At 40.6% G+C, this 18,961-nt stretch overlaps 1 protein-coding gene across 1 annotated transcript in view; it reads left to right on the top strand.

The window, feature by feature from the left end:
- st6galnac5a (ST6 (alpha-N-acetyl-neuraminyl-2,3-beta-galactosyl-1,3)-N-acetylgalactosaminide alpha-2,6-sialyltransferase 5a) overlaps positions 1-18,961 on the top strand; it is a 55,853-nt gene continuing 36,892 nt past the window's right edge. The window contains exons 1-3 of the mRNA XM_031865486.1: positions 1-96; positions 16,508-16,686; positions 17,504-17,713. Coding sequence (XP_031721346.1) covers positions 16,672-16,686; positions 17,504-17,713 — 225 coding nt within the window. The 5' untranslated portion in view covers positions 1-96; positions 16,508-16,671. The remainder of the gene's footprint in view (positions 97-16,507; positions 16,687-17,503; positions 17,714-18,961) is intronic.

The raw sequence follows: 18,961 nt of genomic DNA, 5'->3' as shown, positions 1-18,961 counted from the left end.
CTTCACTCTGTTTTGGCCCTGTCCTGGTGCTGTGGTGGCTTTCAGACATAGTCCTCCTTTTGTTGCTGTCTGACTATTTACCCCGTGTTTGAGGTGGTAAGTAGTCACAATCTTAACTTGTATTATTTTGCAGCATGGTGCAAGCCTGTTTTGTTTGCTCGTTTTGCCTCCATGTTGCTTGTTCTGCTTCTGTTTTGGCTGTTTTTCCTTTTGTTCCGCATGTTTTGGCTGTTTTGATGATTTTCATTGATTCCTTTAAGTTCATTTTTATGAAACGCGTCTCTGTCCAAATATCGCAAATTAATCTGTGTACCCTTAACAAATTCTACACCATATATTAAGGTCGTTAAGTTTATATTTCCCGGGGTGTAATTCCCCATGTGGCGTTGTTTGTTCCCCGTTTCTCTGATCTTACCAAAACCTTTTTTTTTTTTTTAAATGGTTGGCTGTAGTTTGCATAAACTAGTGGTACTTGCCCAGATTTATTCTGTTATCTGTTCTTCAAGGGTTTATTGTTAGTTGTATTATGGTCTTTGTGTATTGAAAATTTGGTCAACTTAAATCACAGGTGAATTTTACTCGCCTCTATTGTATCGGCGTAGAGGCGAAAATCTCAAAACCTGGACATTACATTAGTCATTTAGCAGACGCTTTTATCCAAAGCGACTTACAATAAGGACAAAGAGAACCAAACATATTTGCACGAATAGATATTACTAAAGCAATGTTACGGCCCAAATCACATTTTGCGTTAACTTTGAAGTTACCAAGAAATAGGAAACAGTCTTGTTGGAGACAGCGATGGAGGACTTTATGCAGGCTAAGCTTGTCTTCACTTATTGCTGAACCTTCTGCTCTTAAGAAGAATAAATTAGTGAAGAGCTGCAGTGTTTACTGAGGTCAAATTACAGGGTTTCTGTTTGATGAAGCCCATAACAATTAAAACACAAACTACTCGGTAAACTCTTTTTAGATCCAAGTGAATTAAACATTTACAAAGAAGATCGGAAACATTGCACGACACATTTCAGTACGATATATTCCTTAAAGGATAACTGTCATTTTAAAAAGCAGCAGTAACTTGGCTTCTGCACTCTCTGATAGCATTACAAAGGATTTCAGACTCCCTGGTTTGCAGTAATGACCTCCGATGGCTCCCTCGCCACATAGGAAGCCTTCCCCAGCATCTGGCCCACTTGCTCCCCCCCCCCCCCTTGCGAGAGTGAGCATGTCGGGGGGGCAGACGAGTGTGCCTCCCTCCGGGCCCGGATGATGAGACAGTGCATTTACATTAGCCTAGTGAAGCAGGAGCAGTGGCGTGCTGCCAGCTCTGAAGCACAGAGCATGCAGCCAGAGCATCTGGTGAGTTTGTGCTAACGTCGGCCCGGTCTGCCTTCAGACTCACCGACGACACGCAGACAAACTGGCACACAGTCAGATCATAAAGTCAGATAAACAGTCGTATTCAGGAAGTTAATTAGCCTTTACTCATACAGCCAATCAGTTTGTCAGCCAAAGAGGGAGGCAGACTTCTGGCCTCCACCGTAGTCTGTTATAACCAGGGAATGGAGTTGGAGGATGGGACGACTTTATTTACGGGAGTCTGGCCTGCAATTCCTTGGCTTGGATGGTGAGGAGACCAGGTTGTGTTGTTCACAGGGAAATCAAGGTGGAGAGAAAGTCACTCGGTGGTGAAAGTACCTTGGATACAAACTAAAATCTGCCTCCCTGCCACCGACCACCAAGAGAAGAATTTCTCGGATTTCAGCATGACTTTCAATAAAGATTCAAATGGAAGGGGCTGGTGGGGACATTAGAGCGGCACTTTGCGAGAGGCACTTAGGTACACTTAATGTGAATTTCCATTAGTTGGAATGGCGGATGGACACGTTAATGGCAGAGAGCACTGCAACATTTTTGGAAGGCTTGCATTATACCTAGATTTGCAATAGCAGAGAGGGGGAATAATGCAGTTCTTTACCTGAATCGTTGTGCACTATAGCTGAAATAAGCAATAAAAGTAAAGCACCAATTAACATTTATTACACTGCAAAATGCAGAACAAGGCAAAACGGAAAAGGATTGCGGATAATGTATAGCAGCGACTTGTAAGCCCTCATCACAGTTTAGGGCTTTTCTTTAGATTTGTTTGTTGCTAAATGGATACACAACATGTAACAGTGCAGATACTACAGCGTTCATAATCCAATTTGTACTCAGCAACATCCATCTCAAATACAGTCAATAGAAAAACATATACAGAACAATCCAAAACACAAGCAATGTTACAGTAAATATATATTATGAGCTTCTTGACAACATGGTAAGATCTTATCAGCTTCCTGTCCAAAACTGTTAACTGCATGATCATTTTAAAGACTACTTCAGTGATTCTGCAAGTTTAGTTTAATCATCATGGTTTAATTAGCTTGTGAAAACGGTTGCATCATGTCTTATGTGGCTCTGGAGGAGCTTTTCAGAGTGCATTTGTGTTCCAAACAAGTGTCCCTTTAGGATGAAAAATGGGGTCTAACAAATAGTTGTTTTGAGTTCCATCATGGGGAATGTCGGAGGCAGATTTTTTTTTTTTTTTTTAGCTTTTAGCGCTTGACCATTACTAAGAGCAAAACGTCAGGATATTCTGTCATTTGCTGTTTTATCTTTCTCGTGTGGGTCTCCCAACTTTATGGATGCTAAATACTAAAATTAGTGAAAGAGCTGTTTAAGAGGTTTGATTACTGTAGAAACTGCTTGTGGCCAAGAAGTTGCAAAATATCAATGTTAAAAGTTATATAAAACTGTGCTCTGCAGCAGAGAATGAAAAAACAATCTCGATAGCTTTGGCAGCCTTGCTCGCCATTTCAACATTTTTCTCTAATTTTAGATGAATCTAACAATATACATGGATATTTAACTTGTAAAAACATTAACAATTACTCTGAAGGCTGACCACCGTATTTAAAGTATATTCATATTGACATATTGATTGCAAGCGCTGCATGGAAATTGAGGACATAATTCCAACACTATATAAAACACTATCACCTGCATGCTTAAACTTTATTTTAATAACGATAGTTTGGAGCCCGAAAAAGCCCGTAGAAGATTTATGGGTCGACATTTATCAAGAGGGTCAACGTTTTATGGAGAGAAATGAACTGAAAACAGTTCAGATATGACAAAAATACCACTTGTTGTGAAATCAGCTGTTCCCAGGGCAGCCAACATTTTCTAATCCTATTAACAGATTAAAGCGTTTAATGTTTTTTCATGGAGTTGAGAATTGCTTTCTGAAAAAAATGTTTCAAACTATTTTAAAACGATCTGCGCCTTTTTATCAGCTAAACAGATTAATTAGTCGACCTCTGACCCTTAGTGACCTAAACTTGAAGGTACTATGGGTACTTCTCAAGTCTAATTGCATCCCCGTTTCCCTCACTTGCGTCCTTTCCTTGCGTCTTAGTCCCTCCCACCAGGGATGCATGGAGGAAACCATGCATGGAGAGAGGAACTAGGAAATGTGTTTTAAGATACATGAGACGTCCTTTCCTCAGTTGCGTCACGTGAAGCGACGTCTGTTTCTGATGACGGAGGGTCAGCTGATCACAGCTGGATCAGCTATCAATCGGCTTTAACAGATGGAGAGACTTTTGATAAGTTTGTCTGTTCACATGATCACTGTAGGCCTACTTAATAATAGTAACTAATAAGACGCACAGTAATCACCACTGTAGAGGTGTTTCTCTCTGTAGTCTGTTAACAAACTGTGTCCTGTGTTCTGTTTAAGCACAGGATCGATGTCTACCGCCGGAATGCGATCGTCTTATTTATGAATTATGTGCGTCTGTACGTTTTTAAATTGTGACTGTTTATTAAATAACCCAGAATATGATTATTGTTTCTCTTAAATTATAAAACTCATCAAACACTCAGGAATGATGTAAAAAGTGTTTCGCCTCTCCAGCTCTCTCTGACTTTAATTGTTTCCATAATAAAAGTTATTGAGGGAAAAATCAGATCATGAAAACACAAATCTTTCTAATAAATGAAGAAAGTTGTTTGTGGTCGTTTTTGGTTTTTTTTGTTCAGACTACAATGAACATTTATTTAAACCAGACGGTGAATCGGAAACCTAATCAAATATAAACTCGAGTTTATTCTGTGATCCGTCTTCACTCTGGTGTTAAACTCCAGTTAGTCAGATCGGCTGCAGCGTCCAAATACCGTTAAAAATACTTCCTGGAAGTCTGCTCTCGTGGTTCCTCGCTCATGGCTCCTCCAAGGTCCCTCCTCGATCCTCCGAGCTACATTAGAGCTTTGGGACGGCCGTCAATATGGCGGCGCAGAAACAACTTCCGGTTCAAGCGAGGATCGAGGGACTTGAGAAGTACCCTATGTGAAAATGGAAAAATGACAGCTCCCTTCTATTAGCAGTTGTTACATTGTTTAAGCTGCAATTAGTTTATATTTTTGGGTTCAACCTAACCATCATCTATGAACGTGGTTTAGCTACACAAAATCTGTACTTTGACATCACGGGAGAGACTAAATGATTCTTCAAAGACGCATGTTATAATAAATACACAACTTTTACTTTAACTACAGACTTACTTACTTTATTTTAATCAGGTAGAAGCTTACAGCAATGAAAGAGTAACATCAAGCAAATGTTATAAATGCAATCAATACAGAATTATGTTTTTCTGTGATCACTTAAACATTACTGATAATGATTGTGAGGAATCATTAACAGTAATCTGTGAACATAGACAGTCTCCTCAAACATGAAGCCTATTAATGCACAATATGTATTATGTAAAAGTAAACTGAGCCAATTTATTATTCAGAAAGATTGCATCAAAAACGTAGCCCTCCATATTACGCCCTACCCCTCGGCTAGCTCCCAGTGATGTTTATAAAGTAATTATATATCAACTTGAAGAGGGATTTGTGTGCACAGTAGATAAGTACAGAGTCAAATGGAAACAACTTTGAAAGCAATTTTTCAAAGTCCACGATTCCCTGCATAGAAGTGGCAGCTCTCAAGACAAAGAAGATAAAATGTGCTCCTTTCTACACACCCCTCAGCAAATTCATTTTTTCATTTGGTCCGCATAAATTTGTGCACTGTGAAACCTTTCCCTGTATGGACATCCTCAATTAGATCACCAGGAAGCACAAGGCAGACTGGGTGGAGCTACAAACAACTGCTGCGTGTCAAAAACACCATCCCCATTTCTTGTTAGTTCTATGCTTTGTGTCAAACCTCCAGGAAAACCTCGGTCATGAACCATTCTGTTTAGCTGGTGTGTATCTAAGCTACCTAGCTGCAAACCAACACTTCAGTTTGGAGAACAAGACAAGAAATGTGTAGAAATATCAAATCCTTTTTCTTTTTTTTTTTGCCCTAGGCTGGAAAATATACCATTTTCCCACAAAACTTAGCTTGTGTATATATATATATGCATTTTTTTTTTTTTACACACGAAAAACCCCGCTAAAAATATGCAATACTCTTCTCTCATTGCGACACAAAACAGGGTTAGTAAACAGTAGAAAGCAGAATCGTGGCAAGGAAAATGTTAGGGTGGTTACTTGTTATTTATGTCCGTTATTTATTCAGTCTCTCTTCAAATCCTGTGTTGACTAATTTGGAATAATGTTCAAGCTCTAGTTCGACGCAGACAGATGGAATTTGTGGCTGAGATGACAAGGACGGCTCTAGAAAAGGCGCATAAATTAGCGTATCCACCTGGGTGTCATGTTTCCATCACTGCTGATCGAAGCTTGAGCTGATAAACACCTGTGACTACTGCAGAGTCGTTTGTCTGGGGAACGAATGGCAATTGTAACATTTCCTACTAAGGACAGATGTTAATGGGTGTTAGTGGGTATTTGTCCAGTGGGAAAGGGGCTACATAGGGTAACGTATAAACCATGGATATGTTGCTCAAGGTTGGTTTGTTAAGTGGTGGGGGGGGGAGCAGTGATGCATTGCCACAGAGTTGCTTTTCCATTTGGTGAAATGCTTGCCTCACCACCACCACAACAAACCACCAGGTCTCCCTCTGTGCTCGTGGCCCAGTCACCCCTGTAACTAGATTCCCTCTTCCATCATGCCTGAGGGAACAATTTAATTAAAAGTCGGCTCAGAGCAAAGGACACCACCACCACCCTATTCTTTACATGTTCACAGTCAACAAACATGGAGAGCAAATAAATCCTCTGGTGGACAATGTCCCGGCCCTGCGACACTAACTGTAAATACGCACCCAGTGAACAGACTGTGGAGTAATGACTGTAATTCACTTGGTAAAGGGGCAGGATTAAATATTGTTTGGGCTTCGAGTAATTTCCAGAGACTGGTCGTGATGATTGACGTTATTTAATTGAATTCCGTCCTGGAAATCCTATCTGTTTTCTAATTTAGTCCAACCTGAATGGGCTTCATTTTTTTGTCCCATCTGGTAATACAATCCATTAATTTCCGCTATAATGACCTGTCAGCTGTTATTATCATGTTAACAATGTGTTTATCACACAAAGAGCCAACCCCACATTCCTGCAGAGATTAAAGTGATCGAACTTTAACTGTGCGTTTCAGTTTCAAATACCACGGGGTCCAACTAAATGTGCATCAACCTCTTCAAATATGCTGATCACATGCTTCATTTAGAGACAATAAGATAGAGTTTTTTTTATTTGTGGGCCTATAGTTGGAGTTTGAACAGAGGAGCTTTCAGTCTGCGACTAAAGATTTGTAGATTTTCTGCTGTCCTGATGTCAATGAGGAGTTTGCTCCACCATTGTGGAGACAGGACAGCAAACACTTAGTCAAGTGGAAGCCAGGTACGCTTCGCAGCGAGAGAGTAGCAAGCCGATTGGCAGAGCAAAATGGACGGGCTGAGGTGTAAGGTAAGTACCAGTGTCTTGAATCAGATTCTTGCAGCCAGTGAAGGGTGCAGAGGAGCAGGGTAGCGTGGGAGGTTAAAGTTAAAGGACCATACCAGTTTTTGCAGATTTAAGTTAAAGGGGAGCTTTACCATTTTTACATATTGTCTGTTTACAGGTCTTGGATAGCACTACTGCATAATGTGAAAAAATTGTATATGTGACATAACTTGAGGCAATGTCCGTTGGAACTACAAGTTTGAAATTGTGAAAATCGGGGTGAGTACCAGACTCTGTAACTGGCTCCTCATCTCTGCTTGAAGTTTGAGCCGCTACTAGCATACCAGTAGCTACGACTAAACTATTGGCGCCTGAATGTGTTGAAAGAGACATTTGGAAAAATACAGCTTCTAAGGCGCTATTTATTACTCCCTACATTATGTCATCATTTTCCTTTTCACTAGTTGAAGCCCTAAAATGGTGTGTACTTTACTTTAGTGGTGACCATTTTTTAGGCATTATAAATCAGTTCGCTCTACCTTTCTGGCTGCCATTGTTTCCATTCATTTTGTCACAATATGAAAATCAATTAGCCCGCCAAAAACCTTTTACATCAGCTTGAGTTGTATAATCCATCACAGTGAGTATGTTGCATCCATTAATTTGGTGGGAGTTGCATCTTTTTGTGGAAATGCAGGTATAGTGTAGACTAATGTAAAAGATCTGCCCTGTATAACCTCTTAATGGCAATATCACTTTATACCTGACTTTAATCATGCATTAATTCATTTTTTTAGCTATTAAGGTGATGGCAACATGCTGTAAATGCAACAATGGAAAATGATCGCCTAATGAAGTTGTTGTTTTGGCTAAGAGACCAACTCCTAAATATAATCCGTCTCTTTAGCTACTAGATTTCCACTTTTTTCACCAGCTAGTTGCTAATTTTCTGTAAAAAAATAAAACAGTTGCCTGCCACCTTTGGAAATGAGTGAATCAGACATGTGAAACCAAAACAAGTACGTAAGTGTATGTAAGTTACAGTATCCTAAATGTACTTGGTGACTCTTTAGTTGTCCTTTATATCTCACTTCAGTCCTCTGGTGAAACATGTGGATATTGTCTGAGAGGCAAGTTTGAATAAGAAAAGCAATTCCTGCTTATATTTAGTAATAGTATGATAATTGAACTAGCGATTACGTCTCCTGTCTCCCATCTTCTTGTATGCACGGTTGCTCATTCACCCCGAACAGGACAGCCAGTGAGCCTGCATTAAAACAGGCCTCCACATCATTTGTCACTGGGCCTAGGGGGTAATGAACGGGGTGAATTGGATGTACTCTCTAATTATGGAAAGGACAAAAAGCCAGTCAGATTCCCTTGTCAAGGTCCCCCTCCCGCAGCACCATTGGGAGCAGCTTTCACTCATAAATCGTATCTGAAGAGGATTAGAGAGAACATAAAAGGGTGAAATATAGCACCATACGGACCCTACACAATCAACCATGTAACGGGCTACGACAGGCAATAAGTAGGTGACTGAGCCCTCCTGCGTGTTATAGGCATCGTAAACACCTAGTGATCAGCATCCACCAGCGTCCACGTGCTCAGCAGCGGCAGCCATCTTTCACAGTACCCTCGCCATCATCGAGTAGGCCCTGACGATCAGACGCTGATCTGTGAGTGCCATTACCTCGGTGTTGCGAGGCCCATTAACATCGATCAACTCGCTGCTGGCATGTTGGGTTGCTCACGTGGTGATTGCATTTTAAATTTGTATGACTGCTCATGGACTAACTGTCATGGTAAGAGTATAGAGCGCTGAGTCGCCCATGCAGCAGTGATCTGTACTGGCCCCTCATGAATACTCTCAGTGAAACTTGTTTTTAAAATGACGTTGAGTTAAAGTTCACCCAAACCGTAGTTATTTTGTGGACGTTTTTTTCTGAATTCTAGCCCCCTCAGGTCTTTGTGTGTTTGAAAAGTCGCTGTAAAGAGATTCTGCTCCGGCAGAATTACAAGCACAGACTTTTAACAGCCAATAGAAGAAAATAACCAGGATTACTACTTTAAGTCTGACTTCTGTCTTTGGCTTTATAACAGTTGCCGCAAACTCACACTGGAGGTTTGATCCTTTTATCTTACAACAGATATAATGTATAAACACCGGCATGCCATTCGAGCTGTAGTAATCAAAGAATTTCCTTTCATTTAAGTCCCTTTTGAAGTATCAAATACCACAATAAACCACACTAAACATTAGAATACAGAAGCGTTCAGTAAAGCTGTTTACAGCCACTTCATGTTATTATTTAGAAATTTAGAATTCATTTCCAATTTGATCCTTTACTCCCGTCAAGGGACTGTAGATAAAAAAAAAACAGCAGTTTAACTCCGGGGGAATTAAAGTGCAGGTGTTGCCATGAAGTAGTCCTGTTTTCTACCAAGTGCTTGTTGAACTTTTGGTACACTTTCATCCTGTTTCTCAAGAGGAACTATGAACATAAAAAAAAAACAGGCTGAATTATCTTTTAAGCGGGTTGTCAACCGAGGAGCCGAGGTTATACGCTTATCACCATAAACTGTCCAGTATTGTTTTGTCTTCATGATTATTAAACTGTTAACGTCTGATAATGTTTACAGATACTGTTAAATTACAGTTGCTGCACCGTAAAATAACAGTAGATTACCGGCATCTCTGCTGCCAGTATTTTACCGTTATTTCACAGCGAAATTGTTTAAATCCTGTTATTGCCTATTTGCAAGATTTCCTAAAATATACCCATTAAAGCTCAGAGAGATCCAAATGCCCTTTCACTGCCTTCAGTAAGTGCACACTTCAAAGACGGCCTGTCTTTGAAACCTTTTTCTGATGTATTGTAGTTGTTGTTATTGTTGTTGTTGAGCCTTCCAACCTTACACTGTGTTATCGCACATTATTCTCCTGTGACTCTGATGGCGACACCGATGTGGATTATTGCTTCTGGGATGTCTCTCCTGCATCTCCCTTGAGAACCAGCAGATTACACACAGTCACTGGCAAATGAAGGTGAAACATGCAGCAGCTCCACTCCAGTTGTAATGCATTGTAATATGTGGTTTTAACTGTCCATTGTGTGGCGGATTGATGTGCGGATGCTGCGGTCAAGGCAACCAGAGGAGATACCAATGATGATTGTTGTGGCAAAATGACGAGAAGAGACGACGAACTGGAGTTGCAACCAGCGGGAAGTGTTTTAATGCATACACGCCAACATCAACGAGTTTAGCACATCGAAACAAATCCAAATGTATTACTTTTCACAGATCACTTTTATAGTCAAGATTCACCCCCCTTAAGTTACTTTCCACCAATCAAACCAGTCCGTTGAACCAAAAACAAAGCACGTCTGGTCTCTTCATTAGGTCATGTCCTTGTTCAGGTCAGGATAACCTTTTGGCAGAACACACGATCCATGTACTGGAAATGTTTTGATACAAATTGGAGAGATTTATTACAATTTGTCTGGCGCGTCCTAATCGCGTCATAAGAATGTATCTATGAGCCAGAATGTGTTCACATAACAGTTATGTAACGGTTTACTTATGAATCCAGATGTGTTCAGTTCAATCCTAAGTTATATGATGATTTACTTCAACATGATTTTGTTATATGAACTATTTAAAGGATAAATCTGTAGATATTATGTTTTTTTTATTGATATGGCTTATTCCTGTGAGCAATAGAGCTCCATTGATGAGGCTCACTATTGCACTAGGTTAAATTCTTATTCCTTTGCCATTACCACGATCACAACCACTGATTTTTAATCAATCCGACCGATAGTATCCCTAAAAATGACATCCCCATTGAACAAATCTGCTTCTTGATTTATGCTCCAACTTTCAATGGCAATCAAGGAATAGTTTGCCCTTGTCGGGGTGTAGAAGTGTAATCAAAGCAAATCAAAGTCTGTCAGGGCGCTCTCTGCCCATGCACACTTTGTGCGTCCCTGGAATCCTCCACAAGCTGCTCTTGACAGCTGCGAGTACCAACAATAGTCATATTTGTTGTTTATGTTTATTATATGTTGACGTTTCCAATGATCTCTTGGGGGGGGAGTGGCTTTGGAGGGAGGCCTGAAGGCATGGGCTTTCAGTGTTAATATGTTTGCTTAAAATTTGCTTGGAAATTGAATGGACACTTCAACAGAGTAGAATGAAGTAGATATTGTGAACCGTGAACAAAACCAGTCAACTTTGCCATCTAACCATCTACAAGAGAAAATTGAAGAAAGGTCTTCAGGAATTTGTTTAGATTTCATTCACATTTGAATTGTTCTCTTGTCTGCTAGTATTGGCCACGTTTCATGTTATCTGGAGATGAAAAATGTGCATGTTGTGGGAATATCTGAGAAGACGCTCACAGTGAAAACAGCTCATCAGTCATGGGAGTTAAAAGTTTACTACTTCCGATTTTTTTCCATAATTCATTTAGCCCCTCAAGCATAAAAACTGTAAGTCGCAGTTGAGGAAGTTTTAGCGAATTGTGCCGCTTTTCTAATATACGATACTTCAAAATGCATATAAAAATATGTGGATGGAAATAGTTGATTTAGCAACTTTTGGAGCTATTGCTGCTGGCTATTTTTTTTTTTGGAATAGAGTTGGCAACACCTGGCTGGGTTTTTTGGTTGGATGCTTTCAAAATCTAGCTTACTCCCATCCATTTGACTAATCCAGCAGTTATGGAGCAATATTATCATTCATGCTTCTGGCCACCTGATGAATATATTCCAACATTGACCTTTTGGAGAGAAATATATGGCGCTTTAGCTGCTAGATGTTCAACCTTCTTCACCAGCTTGTCTCTAGTCTGCTGTTTGGTGCTGAGCAGGTTCTGTATTTTGGGTTTCAAGAGCTTTTTCTCTGAGAACAGCAGTTGAGCTGATGAGAGTGGTGAGAGTGAACCAAAATAGGAGCATTTCAGGCCATAACACCTAAACAATGATCTAAAAAACACTGAAAGAGTGCTGAGGAGCGCTGCAGAATGATAGTTGCTAGTTCTCAATGTGTTTGTTACTGCCAGCAACCTCTTTCATATTATCCATGTGCTCCATGTTGAAATAAAGGTATGCATTATGGCATTATAAATGGGCTAGGGGCTGTGATGTTTCCTTGTTTTGGTTTTGACATGAGCCTTTAATTGGTGGTTTTCATCTATAGTTTGAATTTATAACTGCTTATGTTAACCAACTCAAACTTTCAAACTCATTTCTTAATCTATGAACCAGAAAACGTTTTCCAAAATAATTTTTTTTCATTCACTGCTGACTTGGTTAAGGTGAAACATGCATTTATATCATTTATTTTAAAATGATATAAATGAGTCCGAATTCCCTCTCCTCTCTACATTTAGTACAGACTGCAGCAGCAAGACTTCTCACAAAATCTACTAGACTTGACTTTATTTCTTCTGTTTTCAGCTTCGCTGGGCAGGTGGATTTTAGACTCATCATTTTTAACATTTCATTGATCGCCTTTAAAGTCTTGTGCTGGCCGTGGCAAACATCTCGGGTTAAATCCCATCACTCTTTTAAAAACATGGTGTTACCTCATTCTTGTACTTCTCTTACTTTTCTCACTGGTTATTTCATGTTTCTGGTTTCACTATTTCTTACCAACTTGGTGCATTTTTTGACACGGTTAATTACGTATATGTACTGTATATGTGGAGACACAAAGTGACTTGAGATTTGACTTGGACTTGCAAAAAATGACTTGTGAGCATGTCTGGGTGGATGTGTTGAGTTACAGTAGATTATAAACTGTCATTAGTTGGATGGTTGAACTCTGTTATGGAAAAACAGGTTGAGGTTGTTATTGCATGCCTAATAATGATTGCAATATTACACTGAGTGGCGGAAAATACAGTTATTTACTTGACATGAAAGATTTGACTTGGACTTAAAAATAATGACTTGAGCATCTGTTTGTTTATACAGTTTATGTACATGTTTAGGTCATTTGGCACTAATTATGTTCAAATTTTGCACCTCTAAATTATTTCACCAAGTCTCTTGGTCAGTACGCAGCAAATACTGTATGCACAATGTATTCCTGGAAAAATGCATTTGTCTACAGGTCAGTGTACAGTTCAACATAAACTGTACTTTGAAGTAGCTTCTTCTGGAAATCAACATCTGCTTTTAAACTCATTTTAGTAAATTAACTAAAATACCAGTATTATTACTCTTGCGCAACAATTTGTTGCAAACCGCATAATTATTTCTAAACTGTTTTCTAGAAATGATAAGTAACAGACCAGTAAAGTGTTATGAAACTAGTTTAATATATCTATTATACAGTTACTAGACATATTTTCTAAAATTAGTTTCTAGGATTATGCTGTCTCAACACAGTTCTGATTTCCCATCAAACAGTATCTGCATGTTTCACCAGTGTTTCGGCTTGGTGGTTGTATCTCTCTGCAGCTCTGTGAACCCCTTTGAACTTTGTTTTGAAAAGTATTATGTAGCTTGTAGTGTAGCAATATTTATGCAAAGCTGCTGTTGCAACTGCTTGAAACATTAAATGCCACACTTTCAGGACTCTACACAGAAAAAACAAGAGCTAAAAATTTAGGTGGTGACTAATTGATGTTTCAGTGTGGCTAGAGATAGAAACTGTCAAAAAGAGTTGAGATCCCAGGAAGGCTGCCTTAAATGAAGGAATACATGTTCGGTATGTGAATCAGGCTAAAGGGACACAAAAGCGTATACTTATAGTTTAAAGGATCTAATAATCATGTTAAAACAAGTGTGTATTACAGAAATATGAAGTGATTTAACAAATGTAAACTGATAATAATGTATGTGTAGAAACTTGAGTAAAGTGAAGTCTGTGTGTAGTGAGAGCCGAGGTTAGGGGAAATGCAACTGGGTGGGGGCCTTAACAGCTGAGGTCATAACAGATGTAACCGGACACACACACTCGGAGCATTGAGGAAGAGAGCACACACAGGAAAGTTTGGGTGGTTTCCGAACCCATATACAGAATCAATGATGTAATGATAATCACCAGCTGTTCGTGGACAAAGATTGAAAGACGGAGATTTTCCTCTCCCCCCTGTTTGACTTTAACAACCGGACAACGGAAGGACACAGCCGCCCGGACTTTGTACTGAGCCTGAAGGATCGCTGAACGGACTTTGTTGGCCTGTGCAGGAGGAGCTGACGGTTCGGCCGGACCTTCGCTCCTAAAGACCCCCAAAAGGATTTGTCGTTTCTTCAATCCAGCTCCACCGAGCCGCCTCGGCATTGAAACTAATGAGTATAATCTAACAAGAAATTGTAAACTTATCAAATCAAGTATAGTATTATTTTATGTGAGCTGTTGCTGTGCCCCTGCTAATATATCCTGCAATAAATATCTAATCTGCGTTTAAAGTAAATTTCTCAAGAGACTTCATTCACTTAGATAAGTAAAAGTTCCTCGTGGCAGTAAAAGGTTAAATCTATTGTATGTTTAACAACAAGAGTTCCGACTGGTTATCCTAGTGACCGGTCCACTTAACAGTCCCTTACGGTTTTAGTTGTAATCCTAGCCGTTAAAATCTAACCTGGCAATTTACCAAGAGCCCGGATCCAGAAGAGGAAAGCTGCCATCAGGGGCGTCGTTAGGCCTATTTTAGGGGGGCTCCTAAACGTTTGTATGTTTTCTCCCCCTTCAAATTACAATCCAACATTCTATCATCATACTTAACGATATAAAGTTGACACTGTCGGGTCCATTGTGTGCGGTCCCTTTAAGAATTAGGATTTGGGAGCTAGTTTATCCGTCTTTCCTTTACAAGCAGGAAAATTATTTCTCTCTTTATTTGAGAAAAGTTCATATTTGTGTTGACAAATTTCACTATGACCCTGAAATTGTGTCTCTTGTGTTATCATATACTGAATGCAAGCAAAACTACAGAGCAAAATCACTCTTTCTGATTGAACCAATCTATGAACTGTCTGAAACAACGGATATCCACGGCCCCAAATGGGCCCCAAAAAAAATTGTTTGTACGGGTGCATGCCACTCCCCTTGGGGCTAAGCCCCCCCTGTCTTTCAATCCGAGAAACTCCCCTGGCTGCCATAACTGACTCGACTGGTAGAAGCGCCCGGCCTGGGTGGCCCCTCGGCCGAGTGCAGGTTACCGGTGGAAGCAGGGTAGACCTCAGGAGTAACGGTAGTTAGCAGAGCCAGGCGAGTTTCCTCACAGAACACCAGCTCGCCTATCTTTTAATAGAGCTGAGTAAATAGTTAGCCCCGTATCGGGCCAGTGAACCCCCGGATCTAACAAAACAAATCACCATTTATTGTGCTACATGTGCACCTATAGAGGGCTTTGATACACAGTAGGCAGCAGCACACACTCAGCATGGATATGTATACACTACCAAGACACTAACAATGAAAAAAGAGCGGCACAGATTCAGCACCAGAGCTGCAATTATCCAAAAATGAAAACTACTTTGCCTCTGTTCTGAAGGTGAAATCCATAATGTTTATTCAGGTAATGTAGTGCATACACATTTTAAGCTGCGGCTACAGAAGCTCAACTTCACAAGGAAATAATTCATTTTTGCTTTTAAGAATGCATTTTACATAAAGGATTATTAAAAGAAAACGTACGCGCACAATATACCTCACTGGTGTTTAAACAAACCTTATTTATTTACCCCTTTTATATTTATGGAACAATGTAGGAGAAAACGAGAGAATCAAAGGCACATTGAATAAAAGAGAGAGCTGGACAGAATCAAGAAGAACTGGATCAAAAGCAGTTTGATGCATTTACAGCAGTGAGGGTTTGGAAGCTAAACATATGTATTTACAAGTGAAAGTAATATATTGAAAATGTTACTTCATGTAAGTGAAAAAGCGTTTGTGCAAAATGTACTTAAAATATCAAACGTAAAAGGACTCTGAGTGTTATGTAGATCATTATCACTGGTGAAGTGTTAGCCGCAGTAGCTATTTGAGGGGGTGCTAATAACTGCAATGTATGTAATGCAATCAATATGTGCATTGTTAATTAAATTGTCGGGTTTAGTCTTTACATTTTTATTTTATAAGCTTATTTTATGTTTTATTTGTAAAATCATCAGCTGTCAAATAAATGTGTTGGAGTAAAAAGCGTAATATTTCTGAAATGTGAAACGTAGAGGTGTAGAATATGAAATGGAAATACTCAAGCGGTCAAGTTGAAGTACCTTAAATGTGTACAGAAGTGCCGTACTTGAGTAAAAATACCTGGTTACATTCCACCTCTCTGGTTAACAGAGGCTCGGTGTTGGCTCTCCAGGAAATAATCGCTGCTCTCGAATTCATGAACCACCTCGTATTTTACGCAGCGATGGCATGGCGTAGGTTCACTGTACTCCTGAGTAATCCGAGCAGAGATTTCCATCAAATACTGCTCAGCACGAAATAACCGTTCAACAAAACGGCCTTATCACCCTCTTGCAGGTATAGTCTCTTTAATTAACTGCGCCGCGTCTCTCCACTCATCAGCCACCCCTCAAATTCGGGGGGCTTTAAGACCCAGCAGAGGCGCAATCGTGAACATCTGTCCCCTCGGTTTCCACAGTATGAATTGCGCCTGGGCTCCAGTCTGAAGACACACAGGCGGCAGCAGGCAGACTGGCTGAGCGCGGACGGAGTGGATCCGGGATGCGAGCAGATGCCGCTGGACGATGAGAGAAAGTGGAGTCAGACGCACTGAGCCGCAGCGATAAGACAGCGCGCTGCAAAATGAAGACACCTATGGTAAAGGTTTATGCCGTGCAGCACTATATGCCGTTCTTTGTATTCGCTTTTAACATCCAGCAATGTTCAGTTAAGTGCACTCCACTTGCCGTAACGCTGCTGTGTGCGCTGTGTCGGATCAAAAGATTAGGATCTGAACAATGGACATCCAGCTGGGCGCTCTGTTTGGCTCTAAGCTCCGGCTTTTTCTTATAATGAACACAACAGCATGGAGCACAGCGCGCCCTGTGTCTGCTTTTCCTGCGCTTAATGCAGTTGCATAAATCTAAAAAAGTGCATTATGTTTTTTGTTTTTTTTTGCTTTAATATTTCTTGTGTTATTGCATGTTGAGAAATAGATAAAAACATTTGATGCACACAGTTCAAACAAATCAAGTGTCACTATAGCTGCTTATCTTGTGCATCTGTGATTTAGTAGTGATTCATAACCTGGAAGCTCAGACTGATTTGATGCACCGTTTCACTTACGAGGTCAATATATTGACATGAACTTTACTCTGTCGTGTATTGTCACCGTGCAGATGTGCTCCTGTACGGACCTGAGCATTACAATGTATGCATGCAAACTAAGTAAAGATTACCACGAACAACCTGCTGGCATGTTGTCGATGGCACGATTCAGCCTGTGCCCTTACATTAAGTCGATAACAGCGTTTTTTGTTTTTTTTAAAGTCTTGGGCGCACGTGACATGACTTCCAGGAAGTTGGGGTGCTGTTGACAAAACGACGGTGGTGCAGGCTGCCTGTAGGTGCAGCCCGAACTCAGTCCTCTGCATCAGGAATAATTAGATGGCTTCTGTTTGTGTCTTTCTCTCAGCGCCATGGGATATCCGTGCTCCTCGTGCTCCTCCTGTGCGCAAGCTTGTTCCTCGTGTACAACGGCAGCTTCAACGGCGCTTCCAGGGACGCTAACGACACGCACGTCCGACAGCATGAACAGCTGCGGCGGCCCACTGAAGCCCCAGTCAAGGTGGCCAAGCCTCACCCCCCGGTCCTCCAGGGGTACAGTGGCATCATCGACCATAAGGTAAACAATGTGTTCGTGTGCGTCTCCCATAATGCAGAGGGGAGGCGCATGAATGGCTGCAAATGCTTGTCTAATTCGCTGCAGAGCTGGCACCAAAGTAAAGCCAGTTTTACTCCCCCCCCCCCCCCCCTTAGATACTCATTTGTGCAGCGCATCTTCACTTTCTCTTACACACACACACACACACGCGCCTCTCCTGTCTAATGACCAGCAGTCGTCTATCCGCACAGCTCTTTAGTGAGAGTCTCACCCCTCTGTCATTTATCACAATTTTCTCCAGCACAGCGTTACGCCACACTCAATACCCACCTGTCATTACTAATAACAGCTTAGGCTACAAATGAAATCCCTGGCTGCATTCTTGCGCTCTAATTGGTAAGCCCAGGAGACCTGCAGTGAGGTGAACCCTGATGTCACAGCAGGGGTGTATTGACTGCCATCTATTCACTAAGCCAGGAGAAAACAATCAATGTGAGTATTGGGGAGGGAAGGTGCTGCAAGTAAAGGCTTTTTTTTTTTTTTTTTTTTTTTTTTTTTTAAGGCAACATACAAGATGGCATGCTTCTCTGCAGGCACTTTGGTTGATGGGCTGTTGGGCGGCTTGTGTAGCGGTCTGCCCCACTGAGCCAAATGATGGATGCAACAGTTCTCCAATCATTGGATTTAAGACGTTTAAGGTTTAAAGAAATGGACAGTTTTGGGCAGATTCATAGACAGATTGAGACAATAAGCCCCAGCTGAAAGAGATGCGACATGAATCAGATTCTTGTCTCTTTTCTTGTAGTTTTGTGTGGCTCTTTGTAGTCTATTTATGTATGTTTGTACTTGTTTTGCATCTCTCTGGTACTATTTAGCATTCTTTAGAGTTCCTTTGCATCGCTGTAGTCTTTTTGAGTGTCTTTGTTGTCGTTTTGTGTTACTTCATTGTCCTTTTGCATCTCTCTGTAGTAATGTGTCTCTTTGTAGTTGTTGTGCGTCACTGTTGTCATTTTGTGACTCTGGTAGCAATTTAGTTTTTCTTGGAGTCGTTTTACATCTTTCTGGATCTGTTTTTGAGTAGTTGTTTTGCATCGCTGTATGCATTTTGTGTCTCTTTGTAGTCAATTTACTAATATTTCTACTCGTTTTGCTTCTCTTTAGTTTGGCATCTCTATGTTGTCATTTCATTGAGTTTTTGCCAAGAAATGTTAATTACTTCAACCTGAGGCGCAGGAGCCCAAGGACAAGGGGCCTCTGGGCCTGTCCATC

The sequence above is a fragment of the Anarrhichthys ocellatus genome, unplaced genomic scaffold (genome assembly GCF_004355925.1).
Source record: "Anarrhichthys ocellatus isolate YVR2014 unplaced genomic scaffold, GSC_Weel_1.0 scaffold32, whole genome shotgun sequence".
NCBI lineage: Eukaryota > Metazoa > Chordata > Actinopteri > Perciformes > Anarhichadidae > Anarrhichthys > Anarrhichthys ocellatus.
Note: the sequence above shows the minus strand (reverse complement) of the source record. Positions and strands in the feature narration are given on the sequence as shown.